General features: G+C 42.0%; 1 protein-coding gene across 10 annotated transcripts in view; it reads right to left on the reverse strand.

The window, feature by feature from the left end:
• Positions 1-301: 301 nt before the first annotated feature.
• The window catches only part of FAM76A (family with sequence similarity 76 member A), a 38,002-nt gene continuing 22,838 nt past the window's right edge, over positions 302-15,465 (reverse strand). For 2 of the 10 annotated variants that reach the window (XM_002811191.6, XM_054539048.2), the window contains 4 exons: positions 14,264-14,350; positions 8,091-8,226; positions 3,771-3,872; positions 302-2,902 (listed from right to left, as the gene is read on the reverse strand). In XM_002811191.6, the coding sequence (XP_002811237.2) occupies positions 2,816-2,902; positions 3,771-3,872; positions 8,091-8,226; positions 14,264-14,350 (412 nt within the window). In that variant the 3' untranslated portion in view covers positions 302-2,815. Of the gene's footprint in view, positions 2,903-3,211; positions 3,613-3,770; positions 3,873-8,090; positions 8,227-14,263; positions 14,351-15,465 lie in introns of those variants that run through there. The other 8 variants (XM_024238252.3, XM_054539051.2, XM_054539025.2 and 5 more) reach the window with 7 other exon arrangements.

A 15,465-nucleotide genomic window follows, 5' to 3' on the forward strand; every position in this document is an offset into this window, starting at 1 on the left:
TCCCAGCTACTTGGGAGGCTGAGGTGGGAGAATCCCCAGGAAGTTGGGGCTGCAGTGATCCACTTGCCACTGTACTCCAGCCTGGATGACTGAGTGAGACTCTGTCTCAAAACAGTCATAGAAGAGAGAAAGAATGAGTTTATTCTCTAATGGACAGGAAATTCCTAATTAGCAGTTAGGCTTTTAATTTTTTAAGTCTATAAGCAAGACAAACTTTTCTAGGCTGAAGGGCTGAAGGGGATAACGGGGTATGTCTACTAGTAAATCAGCAAGAAATTAAAACAAAATCCAACAATTACACTTGAGTCAATGTGAATTTTTATTAACACACATTTGTCAAAGTCTGTACAAACCAAAACATTCCTGTGTTTTAAAATGTCCATTATTACAAACATACAAAGAAACAAAAGGTGTTACCAAAAGTTAGCTACTCAATTTCATGGTAAAACAGTGTCATGATTTTTAAAAATCAAAATTTCAAGACTGAGGTTTCTTATTTCCCTTTTTGGAACTTACGGAAAGTTAGAAAATGTGTGAATTTGCTTTATATTAAATGCCAAGACCTTAAAAAAAGATTTAGTATAAAACTAAGTATGTTTTTATATTGTCATACATCATGTAACAGAATTTCAGTCCTTAAAATAAAATTAAAAAAAAAACACCATGACTGTCATTTCCCCCTAATTTTTCTCCCATAGTCAATGCAAATGCATCTGAAAAATATTATGACAGTTTATCTTTACCTAAAAGCTTCTCATTCAAAAACTTTACAAAACTATTTAGCACTGCCATTTCCCTTGCTTAGAAGGGAAAATTATATCCCCTAGTAGGGTGATATATAAGCGACATGGTCCACTGTATCCCTTATCAGAAGGAAACCACCATTTCCACATCTCTGCCCAATTATGTGTAGGACTCCATTTATGAGAATGCTATCACAAATTATAGAGCATCTGCTTCCAGGAAATGCCTAGAAGTTAAATTTAGTACTATAATTTTTGGTAGACTGAGGTACAAATATTATCTGCCCTCATTATTATTTCTAATTCTAGTACCCCCTGCATAAATGATTCTAGGGTAGTTGGTTTTGTTGTTTCATGGCACACATGACACACCCTAATTCCTTTCACAAACATCACATAGAGGACCTGAGAGTATGCCTAGAAATGTAAATCTATCCCCTTTCCTGGAAAAGTAAATCCATATTCCTACAGGGTTAAGAAGGGAAGATAGGCAGGGCACACATAACTCTGGTTGAGGCAAAGCGCTTCTGAGAAGCATCTGTTTTCAATACATATCCATGAAAAGCAGGGAGTGTATGGGCTCAGGTGGGTGAGGAGTGGGGAGAAGGTATAGTGATACCACTTATCCCAGACTCAAGAGTCCTTACTAGAGCAGCTCATGCTGACCCCCAAAATGCTCTGTAGTTCAAATATTCTTCTTTTTTTTTTTTTTTTGAGACGAAGTCTCACTCCATTGCCCAGGCTGCAGTGCAGTGTTGCGATTTCAGCTCATTGCAACCTCTGCCTCCCAGGTTCGAGCAGTTCTCCTGCCTCAGCCTCCTGGGTAGCTGGGATTACAGGTGCGTGCCACCAGGCCCGGCTAATTTTTGTATTTTTTTAGTACAGATGGGGTTTTACCATGTTGGCCAGGATGGTCTCAAACTCCTAACCTCAAATGATCCACCTGCCTTGGCCTCCCAAATTGCTGGTATTACAGGCGTGAGCCACCGCGCCCGACCATATTATTCCATTTTTAATCTGTTCATTCATGTAAAAAAAAGTTCTCTGACAGCAGCCCAGTATGACAACTGATATAAGCAAATAAAGGATTTTATTTTTTAAAGAAGTGGCAGTGTGAGAATTTAAAATCAATCACATAAAACAATCAGGAAAAGGGTGGGGAGAGAAGTGTCCAGTACAACCTGGACAACCTTGCTTTCTGCCCTTACTTAAAAAGACAGACGGTTCAAATCTTTGCTACCTCCCTTAAGTATCTCCATAAATGCTCTTCCAAGAAATCCTCCAAAAGGCACTTAGCTCCATACTTATGCATTGAATTGTTTCACCTTAGCAATCAGTTTTTAAGACTCCAAGGTAACAAGAAAAGATCTGATTATTTTACTAAAAGCTAGTGAATAGGACTGTTTTTTTTCAAGAGGCATCACTTTTACAAGAACTAGCTAGACTACCATTATTCCTTTATCAAGAAAAAGTTTCTTTTTTAAAAAATAAATAAAACTCTGGCTATACATAGTACAAAGTTCATACACAATACATCCGGAAAAAAACCCAAGAGTATACCCTGAAGCAAAAGGTTTATTGGAGAGAGAAAGCCTCTTCCATTATACCAAGTCTGAAGGTGGCAGTTTTCAAAGTTCAGAGGGTGGCAGTGATATATAATTAATGCCAAACTGTTTGCTCATGGGTATGGCAGGATGCAATGATGGATCAAAAAAACAAAAAAAAACAAATCATTCTGCACATTACACTGAGCAGTGACCACCACAAAAAAAAAAAAAAAAAAAAAAAAAAGAATAGAACCAAAATAGAGAGAGAAGAGGAAGAAGAAAAAGAAAAGTCCTAATAGTAAGAGAAAGAGAGAGAGCTTGAAATCCCAAACACTCAAGCATGCAGTCTAACACAGCACAAACCAGGTGTTTCCATTCAGCCCACTGCAATCGCACAAAGAAGGATAACTGTAATAAAATAGAGATTTCTTAAGAAAGCTTGCAATTCCCACAGAACAGCCAGGTCTCCAACCCTAACCCTGGACAACTCCATTTGCTGTTGCTAGGGAGCCTCCTTGAGGTCTGTCATGGAGAGGTTATAGCTCCTGACTTCTCTGACTTCTTGCTCTTGGACAAAGCAGCTGCCTGCTTCAGGAGCTCTCGGTTTTTGGCCTAAAGAAAAAAAAAATCAGTGCAAGAAGGATGTTTCAAACAGGATATAATCTATTTTTCATGCAGAATAAGTGCAGACGCTAAGGCAGACAATGTGGAGGGTCAGAAAGAGATGAACAATTCCAGAGGTGGAAAACAATAGGAAGCTCTAGGGCTTGAAACTTGGTTCAGGAAAAAAAAGTATTTGCCAGAGGTTAATCAGTGTACCTCAATCTCTTGGGACCCACTGTTACAAAGGGATGCTTTATGCAATACAAACTGTGAAGTGACTTCATGAGCTGGATAAACAGAATCTATAATTCAGACATCTGGAATCACATCTGGTTTATTCAAAAATCAAAGAACATACTTAATAATTCTACTGTTTTTGAGGGGAAAAGATCAGAACACATCCAAGAGTGAAACAATACAAAGTATCTACAGGCTGGGCATGGTGGCTCACGCCTGTAATCCTAGCACTTTGTGAGGTTGAGGTGGGAGGACTGCTTGAAGCCAGGAGTTCAAGACTAGCCCAGGCAATATAGCGAGAGCCCATCTCTACAAAAAAATTAAAAAATAAATTAGTGGGGTATGGTGGTATATGGCTGTGGTCTTCACTACTTGGAAGGTTGAGGTGGGAGGATGGGAGGATCACCTGAGCCTGGGAGGTTGAGGCTGCAGTGAGCCATGATCGTGCCACTGCCCTCCAGCCTGGGTGACAGAGAACCTGTCTCAAAAAAAAAACAAAAAACAAAACTAAAAGGAGGATTAACATGATTTGGTAATACTTTGAGAAAAAAAGAAATCTAAGAGATGATCACTTAAAATAGAATCAGCTAGGTATACCAGGTAGGTACACAATTTTAGCACATAAAATAAGCAGAGTCACCTGCAGTTGTTCTGTGACTTCTTTGTGGGTTTTCTCCATCTGGTTCATTTTGGCTCTCATCTGCGATTCCTGGTACTGAAAATCAGCCTTCAACTCTGTAATCTGAGGGAAACAAGGCAGAGTAACCAGAAGAAATTTCTGTGCAATAAAAAAAAATTGCTTTCAGAGAGCTAAATGGTCACCCAAATTAATGAAATCCAGGGCTCTCCTGCAGATCCGTATCTAAATCAAAGTCAGGGAATTCCACACCCTCTTTTTCTCTAAAGCTTTCCTGAAAATTACACAAAGTCCTGAACTAACATTTCTGAATATTTGAGAATAATAGTTGCTACCAATTACTGAATTTTTACTATGTTGCAGAAAAACTGATTATATTACTTCAGTAGATCTTTATGATAACACTGTGAGAGTAGTAGTCCCATTTTATAGGGGAGAAAACTGATCTTTAGAAAGGGTTAAGGAATGTGGCCAAGATCATATACAGAGTTAGCAAGGGGCAGAGCTAGATTTCAAACCCCAGACCCCCTTCTGTTGACTACTATTCAAGGAAATTCTAAATCAGAGGTGATGTGTGAGCTGAGCTTTAAGATGTATTAACAATAGGCACATAAGGTGAGCAGGAGGGCAACCAAGCAGAGAACAGTATAGGCACAGGCAGATAAATGTGAGATAACAGAGATTATTTGAATGGCTGATGAGGTTGGAGAGATGGGCAGGCATTATGCTAAAGAGCCTGTACTCCAAGCTTCCTGAAAGCTTTGGGAAACAATCTGCTTTTGCTCCTTTAAAAACCCTAACTCTGGGCCAGGAGTGGTGGCTCATGCCTGTAATCCCAGCACTTTGGGAGGCCAAAAGGGCGGAATACTTGAGCTCAGGAGTTTGTGACCAACATGGGCAACATGGTGAAACCCCATGCCTACAAAAAAAAAAAAAAAAAAAAAAAGACAAAAATTAGAATAGCTGGGTGTGGTGGTGTGTGCCTGCAGTCCCAGCTACTTAGAGGACGGAGGTGGGAGGATTGCTTGAGCCAGGGAGGTTGAGTTTACAGTGAGCTGAGACTGCACCACTGCCCAACAGCCTGGGCAACAGAGCAAGACCCTGTCTCAAAAAAATAAAAATAATAAATAAATAAAAACTATCTCTGCAAAGCAGTAGAAACAAGTGTTCATCTTGTCCCTGTTTTACAAAAATCCTTTTATGTGCCATTCTGATCTAGTCCATGGAGAGAATATACTTGGGCCATTTTCACTTGACAGTCATGTAGTTATGTGGAAAGAACACAGATTTCTTCCCATGAATTTCCACCTTCCTAGCAGGAGAAAGCATAGCACAGGTGAAAGAACAGTAGAGTCAGAAAGACTTCCAGTCCCTTGTTCCGCCATTTACTAGCTGTGTGGTTTGGACATATTAACCTCTTCGGGTCTGCTTCCTCATCTGTAAAATGAGGTAGAAATTAGATGAATGCAAGTAAGGAATTTACATCAATGTCTTAGCTATTCAGAATGAATCACAGCCTTCTGAACTTGGCACAAAACAACATAAAGAGCCAGGGGAGGAGATCAGAAACCCCTAAGAAGAAAAATACTGGAGGCATTCTTCATCTATGAAATGATTATAACAATTCCCACCTCAAAGGCTTTTTTTTTTCTTTTGAGACAGAGTCTTGCTCTGTCGCCCAGGCTGGAGTGCAGTGGCGTGATCTCGGCTCACTGCAAGCTCCGCCTCCCCGGTTCACACCATTCTCCTGCCTCAGCCTCCCGAGTAGCTGGGACTACAGGCGCCTGCCACCATGCCCGGCTAATTTTTTTTGTATTTTTAGTAGAGACAGGGTTTCACCGTGTTAGCCAGGATGGTCTTGATCTCCTGCCTTCGTGATCCACCCGCCTCAGCCTCCCAAAGTGCTGGGATTACAGGCATAAGCCACCAAGCCCAGACTCAAAGGCTTATTATAAGAATAAACGGGCCAGGTGTGGTAGCTCATGCCTGTAATCCCAGCACTTTGGGAGGCTGAGGTGGGCGGGTCACTTGAGGTCAGGAATTCAAGACCAGCCCGGCCAACATGGTGAGACACCCATCTCTATGAAAAATACAAAAATTAGCTGGCTGTGGTGCCACATGCCTGTAATCCGAGCTACTCGGGAGGCTGAGGCAGGAGAATCACTTGAACCCAGGGAGGCAGAGGTTGCAGTGAGCAGAGATTGCACCACTGCACTCCAGCTTGGGTGACAGAGCAAGACCCTGTCTCAATCAAAAACAAAAACAAAAATCAGCCAGGTGTGGTGGTGCACGCCTGTAGTCCCAGCTAGCTATTCAGGAGGCTAAGGCACAAGAATCACTTAAACCCAGGAGTCAGAGGTTGCAGTGAACTATTGCACCACTGCACTCCAGCCTGGGTGACAGAGCAAGACTCTGTCTCAAAAAAAAAAAAAAAAAAAAAAAGAATAAATGAGTTAATACATATAAGGCACTTAAAACAGAGCTAGGCACAAAGTTAGCATCCAATAAAAGTTAGCTATTATTATTATAATATTAAGGCAAAATGAGATATTCTTTTTTGTTTGTTTTGGAAACAGGGTCTGGCTCTGTCACCCACAGGCTGGAGTGCAGTGGTATGATCACTGCTCACCACAGCCTTGACCTCCCAGGCTAAGGTGATCCTCCCACCTTAGCCTCCCAAGTAGCTGGGACCATAGGTGAACACCATTAAGCCCTGCTAATTTTTGTATTTTTTGCAGAGATGAGGTTTCACCAATGGCCCAGGCTGGTCTTGAATTCCTGGGCTCAAGCAATCTGCCTGCCTCAGCCTCCCAAAGTGTTGGGATTACAGGTGTAAGCCAGTGTGCCCAGCCTAAAAATGAGATACTATTTAGAAAACCTGAAAACAAGATAACAGACATGAATCAGAGTAAGAATATAAAAATGGAAGGCAACTTCAGACCATAATAAGACTGGTCTTATTCTGAAGATATTAATGTGATGATATTAGAAATGTAAGATAGAAGATATTCTGATGTGAAAATAAAATATTAACACTGAGGCCGGGCACAGTGGCTCACACCTGTAATCCCAACACTTTGGGAGGATGAGGCAGGCAGATCACTTGAGATCAGGAGTTCGAGACCAGCCTGTCCAACATGGCGAAACTCCATCTCTACTGAAAATAGAAAAATTAGCCAGGCATGGTGGCAGGCACCTGTAATCCCAGCTACTTGGGAGGTTGAGGTAGGAGAATCGCTTGAACTCAGGAGGCAGAGGTTGCAGTGAGCCTGGGCGACAGAGACTCTGTCTCAAAAAACAAAAAAAGAAAAAAAAGAGTATTAATACTGAAGATAAACTAAGATATTAAAATATTAACATATTAAAGATGGGTCACTTAGTAAGAGTTGTCAGCAGTGGAAGCACAGTGACATAAGAGTCATGGCAGAAGGCCCACATGAACACTGTTCAGGGAAGAGGAAGAACTGTCCCATGAACTTTGAGTATTATTGTCCCACAGACATGGCCATCCCCATGAGAAAAGAAAGAGACATTAGGTTCTTTTAGCCGGACAGCATTGAACATTCCAGTTACATAACTACCTCCTCTCGTCCCAACTCTATGCTTATTCAGCACCTTCTGATTACAGCCTCTCCAGGTAGCTCACACCAAGAACAGTGTGCTGTTACATGCTCCGCTGTGAACTGAGATGTGAACACTGGTTTTTTTTATACATTGTCTCTGTAAGCTCAGTTAACAAATGTCCTCTCCGAGGCCAGGGGCAATGGCTCACATTTGTAATCCTAGCACTTTGGGAGGCTGAGATGGAAGAATCACTTAAGACCAGGAGTTCAAGACCATTCTGGGCAACATAATAAGACCATGTCTCTACAAAAAATTTTAAAAATTGGCCGGGTACAGTGGCACATGCCTGTAGTCCAAGCTACTCAGGGGGCTGAGATGGAAGGATTGCCTGAGCCTGGAAGGTAGAGGCTGCAGTAGCCATGATTGTGCCACTGCACTCCAGCCAGGGTGACACAGCTGAGACCCTGTCTCAAAAACAAAACAAAACAAAAAACAAAATGTCCTCTTTGAGAGGTGGAAGCTGCAAGTGCTGAGAAAAATCAGTTTTTTGAGCCCAACTGACTGGAGTAATGCCATCCCAAGAGTCATCTTGGCAGACAGCCAGCCTCTCCCCAGGATATCCCAACCTTGACATAGGATCTCAAAGTGTCAATGTTAAGTACCCAACAAACATCAGTTAAAAAGGGTTATTATCATGTCCCATAACACATATCTCACCCTCGCATCATTCTGGTCATAGAGGAATTAACTAAACCATACCTTCTTCTCTTTCTCTAAAATCATTTGATCCTTTTGATGCAACATCTTCTTCAGGGTAGCCACTTCTTCCTTCAGTTGGGCAATGATGACAAAGTGGTCAGTGCCTGGTGAGTCCAGAGCCAGGTCTGGGGAGAAGCTAAATTTAAAAATCAGGGGAAAATATTTTAACTTGGATGGATAAACTTTTCTCTACCTGAGGATGCATCCTAGACCACTTGACTGCAAGCTCCTAAAGCGCAGGAATCCTAGCATCAAGAACATTGCACCACACATGCTGGGCTCAACGGCACTTGCTGAGCTGAACTCAGAGGTAAGGTGGCCATCAGATAACTTTACGAACCAAAGCCACAACCTGGCAGCATCCCTGCAGCATCTTCTCTCACATTTAGGACTGAAATAAATGCCACATCCCAAGAGCTAAGGATACTGTTTCAGGTTCCTTAAAGATCCCCAATGATGTACTAGAAAAACTATCCTGATTTTTGTGATTAGATAAATTCCTTAGAATGCCAGATAAATTATAAACTGTGAGCTCATGCATTTTTCTTTAATGCTCCCCTCAGAGCTCGTCTTTCAGGTCCTTGTCTTCTGTCCCAAAGCACCGCAATGCAGTCAGTGTATCTGCTGAGAAGCTGCTGGATTCCCACCCAGCAGCAGTCAGTTCTTTTTCAAAAAAAAAAAAAAAAGAAACAGGAATGAAGCCAGCTTCCCCTGCACTACAAATGGCCTGCAGATTGTCATTTCCAATATCAGGAATTCTGTAACATTGCGTTAGGAAAGGAACAAAGAGGTGGCAAACTCCAGAGTCACACAACAACTTGGGCTTTCAACAGATTCCTCCCAAAAACAACATTAGAGCACTCTATTTTGTCAAAGTGCCAGGTGGACTCTATGTCCTTTTAGCAGAGCCTCTTAAGAAGGGACAGTTTTAGGCCGGGCACGGTGGTTCACGCCTATAATCCCAGCACTTTGGGAGGCCAAGGCAGGCGGATCACCTGAGGTCGGGAGTTCGAGACCAGCCTGAACAACATGGAGAAACCTCATCTCTACTAAAAATAAAAAATTAGCTGGGCGTGGTGGCGCATGCCTGTAATCCCAGCTACTCGGGAGGCTGAGACAGGACAATTGCTTGAACCTGGGAGGCGGAGGTTGCAGTGAGCCAAGATTGTGCCATTGCACTCCAGCCTGGGCAACAAGAGCGAAACTCCGTCTCAAAAAAAAAAAAGAAGGGACAGTTTCAGGAAATCTGCAAAATCCCAAAATTATATGTACAATCTTGTCTACACATATAATGGGCGGTTTTTAGAGTGAGGATCCATAGCTTTCAATGGCCAGTCAGAAGTGCCTCAGACTCAAAACAAGTTAAGGAATCACTGCCAAGAGGGTCAAATCCTGTTCTCTAGAGAGTTTCCAAAGAATGCTCTTTACTTTTCCCAGGACAATCTTTAAAGTAAAACACAAACCTGTTTTTCCTAAGCAGACACTGGAATACTCATTCTCAACTCCCTATATATAGCAACAACTCACTGTTCTTATATCCTAAACCACATCTAATAGCCAACATTTCTCTACACAGGAAGAAACTCCAAATAGCAAGCCTAACCAGTGGACAAACTACCTCACAGTTACCAAGTCAAACATTTCTATGGCTAGGATTGGAAGACATAAATAATCGACAAGAATATTCCTACCCTCCTCTCAGTTTACATGAAGCATATGAGAAGACTGTCAGAGGAAGAATGAATCAATGCTCTCATAACTAATGAATGGATGGAATTACTGCATAACAAAAATAAATGCAAAATCATAAAACAAGGTGTGCAGGAGAAATTACTGAAAGGACCTAATACAGTCTCCACTAGTTTCAGATCTGGAAGTACCCTTAGAGCTGCAGTCTCACATCTGTTTCAATACCTGCTAAGGACCTGTCTTTCTTCAACTGAATAGAGTCTATTTAAACCCATAACTAGAGTAATGAGCTAATGTAAGTAACTTTTTGCTGTCCCCAAACCTCTTAATGCCCTACCCTTCCTGCTTCTTGTGAGAGGATTCCCCCCATACCAATAAATAGTTGACAACACCCATCCTTTCTATCCTGTGTTAGGGACTGACCTCACTAACTCTTTTTTTTCTTTTTGAGACAGAGTTTCACTCTTGTTGCCTAGGCTGGAGTGCAATGGCACGATCTCGGCTCACCACAACCTCCAGCTCACCACAACCTCTGCCTTCTGGGTTCAAGTGATTCTCTCGCCTTAGCCTCTCGAGTAGCTGGGATTACAGGCATGCGCCACCATGCCTGGCTAATTTTTGTGTTTTTAGTAGAGACGGGGCTTCTCCATGTTGGTCAGGCTGGTCTCGAACTCCCGACCTCAGGTGATCCACCCACCTTGGCCTCCCAAAGTGCTGGGATTACAGGCGTGAGCCACCGTGCCCAGCCCTCACTAACTCTCTAATTCCTGGTTCAGTAAGAACTGCTAGAAATGAAAAAAGATGGCTAGGGCAACAAGGCAGAAAAACCAGTCTCTTTCCTAATGGCTCCAATGACAGGGAACTACTGCTTCCCCAGAAAAATTGTTTTTTACAAAAGCTTGTAATATAAGAACAATTTTCTTGGGTTGAGCCAAAACCTGCCTCTCTATAACCCTACATATTGGTCCTGAGTCTGTCCTCAAAGGCTATACAGATTAAGTCTAATCTTTCAGGCACATTTCAGAGGGAGAATAAAATGAAACTACGAGTTAAAAAAAAGAATGTCCTTTAGAAACAATAAACCACAAGCTGTGCCTGAGTGCCACCAGCTGTTGTGGCTGCTTTTTTGATTGCCTATGGAACAATAAACAAACATGATTAAAAAGTAGCCAGTGTATTTTCTAGAGGAAGGAAAACTAGAAATTAACTTAGATTTTCCTAAAATTGAAAAGTTTTTGTTACAATTTCAACAAACAAATTAGGACATATTGAGACAGAGACTGTGGATTTTGTAGGATACTTAGGAAAAAAAAAGACTAAAGCATCTTATAAAGCCATTTTTGAAAGCTAAAATGTGTTCTGTCTAAAAAAAATGGAAGGCTAATGGATAAAGAAAAAGGAGGAAAAATAATCAAACATACCTCAATATTAAATAAGAGAAGAAAATGTGGTAGTATAGAAAGGTCAATGAAAAACCATTAGGCAGCAACTTGCAGAAAACATGGGGAATAAAAATAAAAGATTAAGAGTATAAATTTAAAAGCATATGAATATTTTAGGGGCTGGGTCTGGTGGCTCATGCCTACAATCCCAGCATGTCGGGAGGCCAAAGCAGGAGGATCACTTGAGGCCAGGAGTTCGAGACCCCATCTACAAAAAAAAATTAGCCGAGTGTGCTGGCATGTGCCTGTAGTCCCAGCTACTTGGGAGGCTGGGGTGGGAGGATCGTTTGAGTCCAGGAGGTCAAGGCTGCAGTGAGCCATAATTGCGCCACTGCACTCCAGCCTGGGTGACACAGTGAGACTTTGTCTCAAAAGAAAAAAAACAAAAAAAAGCCAGGCATAGTGGCTCATTCCTGTAATCCCAACACTTTGGGAGGCCAACATAGGAGGATCACTTGAGCCCAGGAGTTCAAGACTGGCCTGAGTAACATAGTGAAACCCTATTTCTACAAAAAGTACAAAAATTAGGTGGGCATGGTGGTGCATGTCTATAGTCCCAGCTACTTGGGAGGCTTAGGTGGAAGGATCACCTGAGCCCAGGAGGTCGAGGCTGCAGTGAGCCAAGATCGTGCCACTGAATTCCAGCCTGGGCAACAGGGTGAGACCCTGTCTCAAAAAAAAGAAAAAAGAAAAAAGAAATAGGTAGCCAGTGAAATTTTGGTTTGGATGACATTAAAAAAGGACTGTCAAAAAAATGTCAGAATGCTTTTTTCAAAGCAAAGTAAATGCAGGGGAAAAAAATCCACAACAAGTAAAGAGGACAGCAAAGTGGAATTTATCTTGTGCTATGAACATTTAAAAAAAAGAAATGCAAACAAGTAGAATAGAATGTTAAAAATGCTAATGCAGGAACATTTCAAATGGGTATGAAAATAGTTTTTGTGACAGCAGAAAACATTTCCAAATTTTCAAATTATAAATTACTTAGAAAAATAAATTAGCATGTCATTTTAAGGAAAAAGTTATCTCCCCTACCTTTTTTTTTTGAGACACAGTCTCACTGCCTAGGCTCAAGTGCAGTGGCGCAATCATGGCTCACTGCAGCCTCAACTTCCCCAGGCTCAGGTGATCCTCCCACCACAGCCTCCTGAGTAGCTGGAATTACAGGCACACGCCACCATGCCCAGCTAATCTTTAGAGATGGGGTTTCATCATGTTGCCCAGGCTGGTCTCAAACTCCTGGGTGATTCACCAGCCTTGGCCTCCCAAAGTGCTGGGATTACATGTGTGAACGACTGCGCCTGGTCAAAATGATCATTTAATATCTTTTCTGGAGGACACCATGAAAGACCATGTACCTATGTCAAGGATCAGCTTTCTACTTGAGGAAAACAGCATTGCTGATGACTGGATGCAATAAAACACTGAACAGAAAACTTGAGTTTTTAGCTTGGTGTATCCATAGCAATGGACAGCAAGAATAGTGGCAGTATCTCAAGAACAAAATAAGCTAATAGAAAGTGAACATTAAGGACTGGTTGGTTAAACTGGAAGATATGAACGAGCTTTTTCCAGGTCATTCAAACACAGCCTGAATCATATATGAGCACAAAACAGAAATGAATCTAAAGGCATAGGTCTTGGCTTAGGCCTTTATAAAGCAGGGCGTTCAAAAAGTTCATTCCTTGAAGTAGTTTTTTGCAGGGTCACATGCCCTGGCAGAGGTGATGGACAACCTGTGCCACCTCTCTTTCTTCACAATGGCCAGACTAGCTTCTGAGAGAACAGTAAAGCTGGCCAGCAAGATGATCTTTATGGTTCCTCCCCCCATGTAATCTGACTACCTAAATTAAGCATTCCAGAAGGTTCAATTCAAGAAGTTTAAAAATCAATGAAACTAGTTCTAAAATCCTTGTAGAGTCTGAAAGCAAGTTAACAAAAAAGGCAATGGGAAAGAATGTTTTGTATCCCTCTAAATAAACAAAATCAGTCCTGGTAAGCCTATATGCTGGTCTGCTCCTATATCCACTACTGGCTGGGAAGGAGAACTGTGAATGGGAGGAGTTTTCAGGATGGAGATGATTTCAAAGATCTTAGGAAGTGTGTCAGCTGGTTTCACTTCAGGATGCCCAGGCCTGGAGGAACAGAAAAATGGTTGGTCCCAACACTTTGTTGAGAAGAAGCCCACTGTACCAACACAGATGGGACACTCTGGATATTAGGACCCAAGCAGCTCACAAGAGGAAGTACCACTGAGGAGGGGAGAGGAAAGTGAGGACTAAAAGTATGCATTTAGACTGGCTTGAAATGAAACAAAAATATGCAAATGCATCTCATTCTCTCCTGATCCAGAATCTGCACTGGGCTGGCTTTCTGAATGTTAAGGAAGTGTGGATCCTCACAAATTTGGCAACATTGCCTTAATCCCAACCTGTCTTTACCTCTCAAGATCAACTCCTCTCCTGCCTGCAGGAAGATATGGGCAGAGATCACAAAGAAAAGCATGCAGCTCTGGACTTCTTAGAATTAGTGTAGGGGAAGCCGGGCAAGGTAGCTCATGCCTGTAATCCCAGCACTTTGGGAGGCCGAGGTGGGCGGGTCACTTGAGGCCAGGAGTTCGAGTCAACATGGTGAAATCCTGTCTCTACTAAATGTACAAAAATTAGCTGGACATGGTGGTGCTCCTGTAATTCCAACTACTTGGGAGACTGAGACATGGGAATTGCTTGAACCCAGGAGACAGAAGTTGCAGTGAGCCAAAATTGCGCCACTCCACTCCAGCCTGAGTGACAGAGTGAGACTGTCTCTTAAAAAAAAAAAATAATTTAGTGGACTGCAGAATGCAATTGTTATTAAATCAAGTTACAAGTTCTTATCTTTTAATGACAAGATTAGATTTATAAACAAATATCAGTACTGCTTACTTATAAGATTCACTGACAGCCACAGACTAATTCCAAGGCAGACCCTAAAATGTATTCCTGTTTCAGGAACTGTGTATGCATTTCAAATGTGTGCGCACACATACTCCAACTGGCTCACCTGTCTCCATTAGTTGTGATTGACTCAAACTTGGACTTTTTCTTTGGGATTTCATTTTGAATTGAAGATGTAGAAAGTGTTTTCTGGCTTTTAATGGCAAAAATAGAGAGACACATATTAGAAATCAAAGATTAACAAAACATCACAATGAGTCTGTCAAATAGACCAATGTAAGACAGCAGCTCTTCTATGCAAGAGCTAATAATTCTTGATTAATAAAGAATCTACCAAGGTGATGATTTTGTAGGCCTGGATGGATGGGTAGCTAGTTTCCACAGGATCAAAAAAAAAATTCTTGGCCTTAATTAATTAAATATTACCTGCTTTATTAATAACCATGAGAACAAAAATCAATAAAACTTCAATAAGAGGCCGAGCACGGTGGCTCACGCCTGTAATCCCAGCACTTTGGGAGGCCGAGGTGGGTGGATCACGAGGTCAGGAGATTGAGACCATCCTGGCTAACACGGTGAAACCCCATCTCTACTAAAAATACAAAAAATTAGCCGGGCGAGGTGGCGGGCGCCTGTAGTCCCAGCTACTTGGGAGGCTGAGGCAGGAGAATGGCTTGAACCCCGGCGGGTGGAGCCTGCGGTGAGCCGAGATCAATCCACTGCACTCCAGCCTGGGTGAAAGAGCGAGACTCCGCCTCAAAAAAAAAAAAAAAACAACAAAAAAAACTTCAATAAGAAGTATAATCTGTCTTCTAGTTTAAAAAGTTCTTTTGGCTGGGTGCAGTGACTCACACCTATAATCTCAGCACTTTGGGAGGCCGAGGCGGGTGGATCACGAGGTCAGGAGATCGACACCATCCTGGCTAACACGGTAAAACCCCGTCTCTACTAAAAATATGAAAAATTAGCCAGGCGTGGTAGCGGGCGCCTGTAGTCCCAGCTACTTGGGAGGCTGAGGCAGGAGAATGGCGTGAACCCGGGAGGCAGAGCTTGCAGTGAGCGGAGATTGCGCCACTGCACTCCAGCCTGGGCGACAGAGCGAGACTCTGTCTCAAAAAAAAAAAAAAAAAAAAAAAAGGTCTTTTACATTCACTGTCTCACATGCATCTTATAATTCTGTGAGGTACAGATAAGTTATTATTTCTACTGTACAGAAATAGCTCAAGATCAACTTATCTACCAAAGGACATATAGCTAGTTAGTAGTAAAGCTGGGACTAGAAACCAGGTCAATATATTTGAACTCCTA

This window comes from Pongo abelii, chromosome 1 (genome assembly GCF_028885655.2).
Source record: "Pongo abelii isolate AG06213 chromosome 1, NHGRI_mPonAbe1-v2.0_pri, whole genome shotgun sequence".
Classification (NCBI taxonomy): Eukaryota; Metazoa; Chordata; class Mammalia; order Primates; family Hominidae; genus Pongo; species Pongo abelii.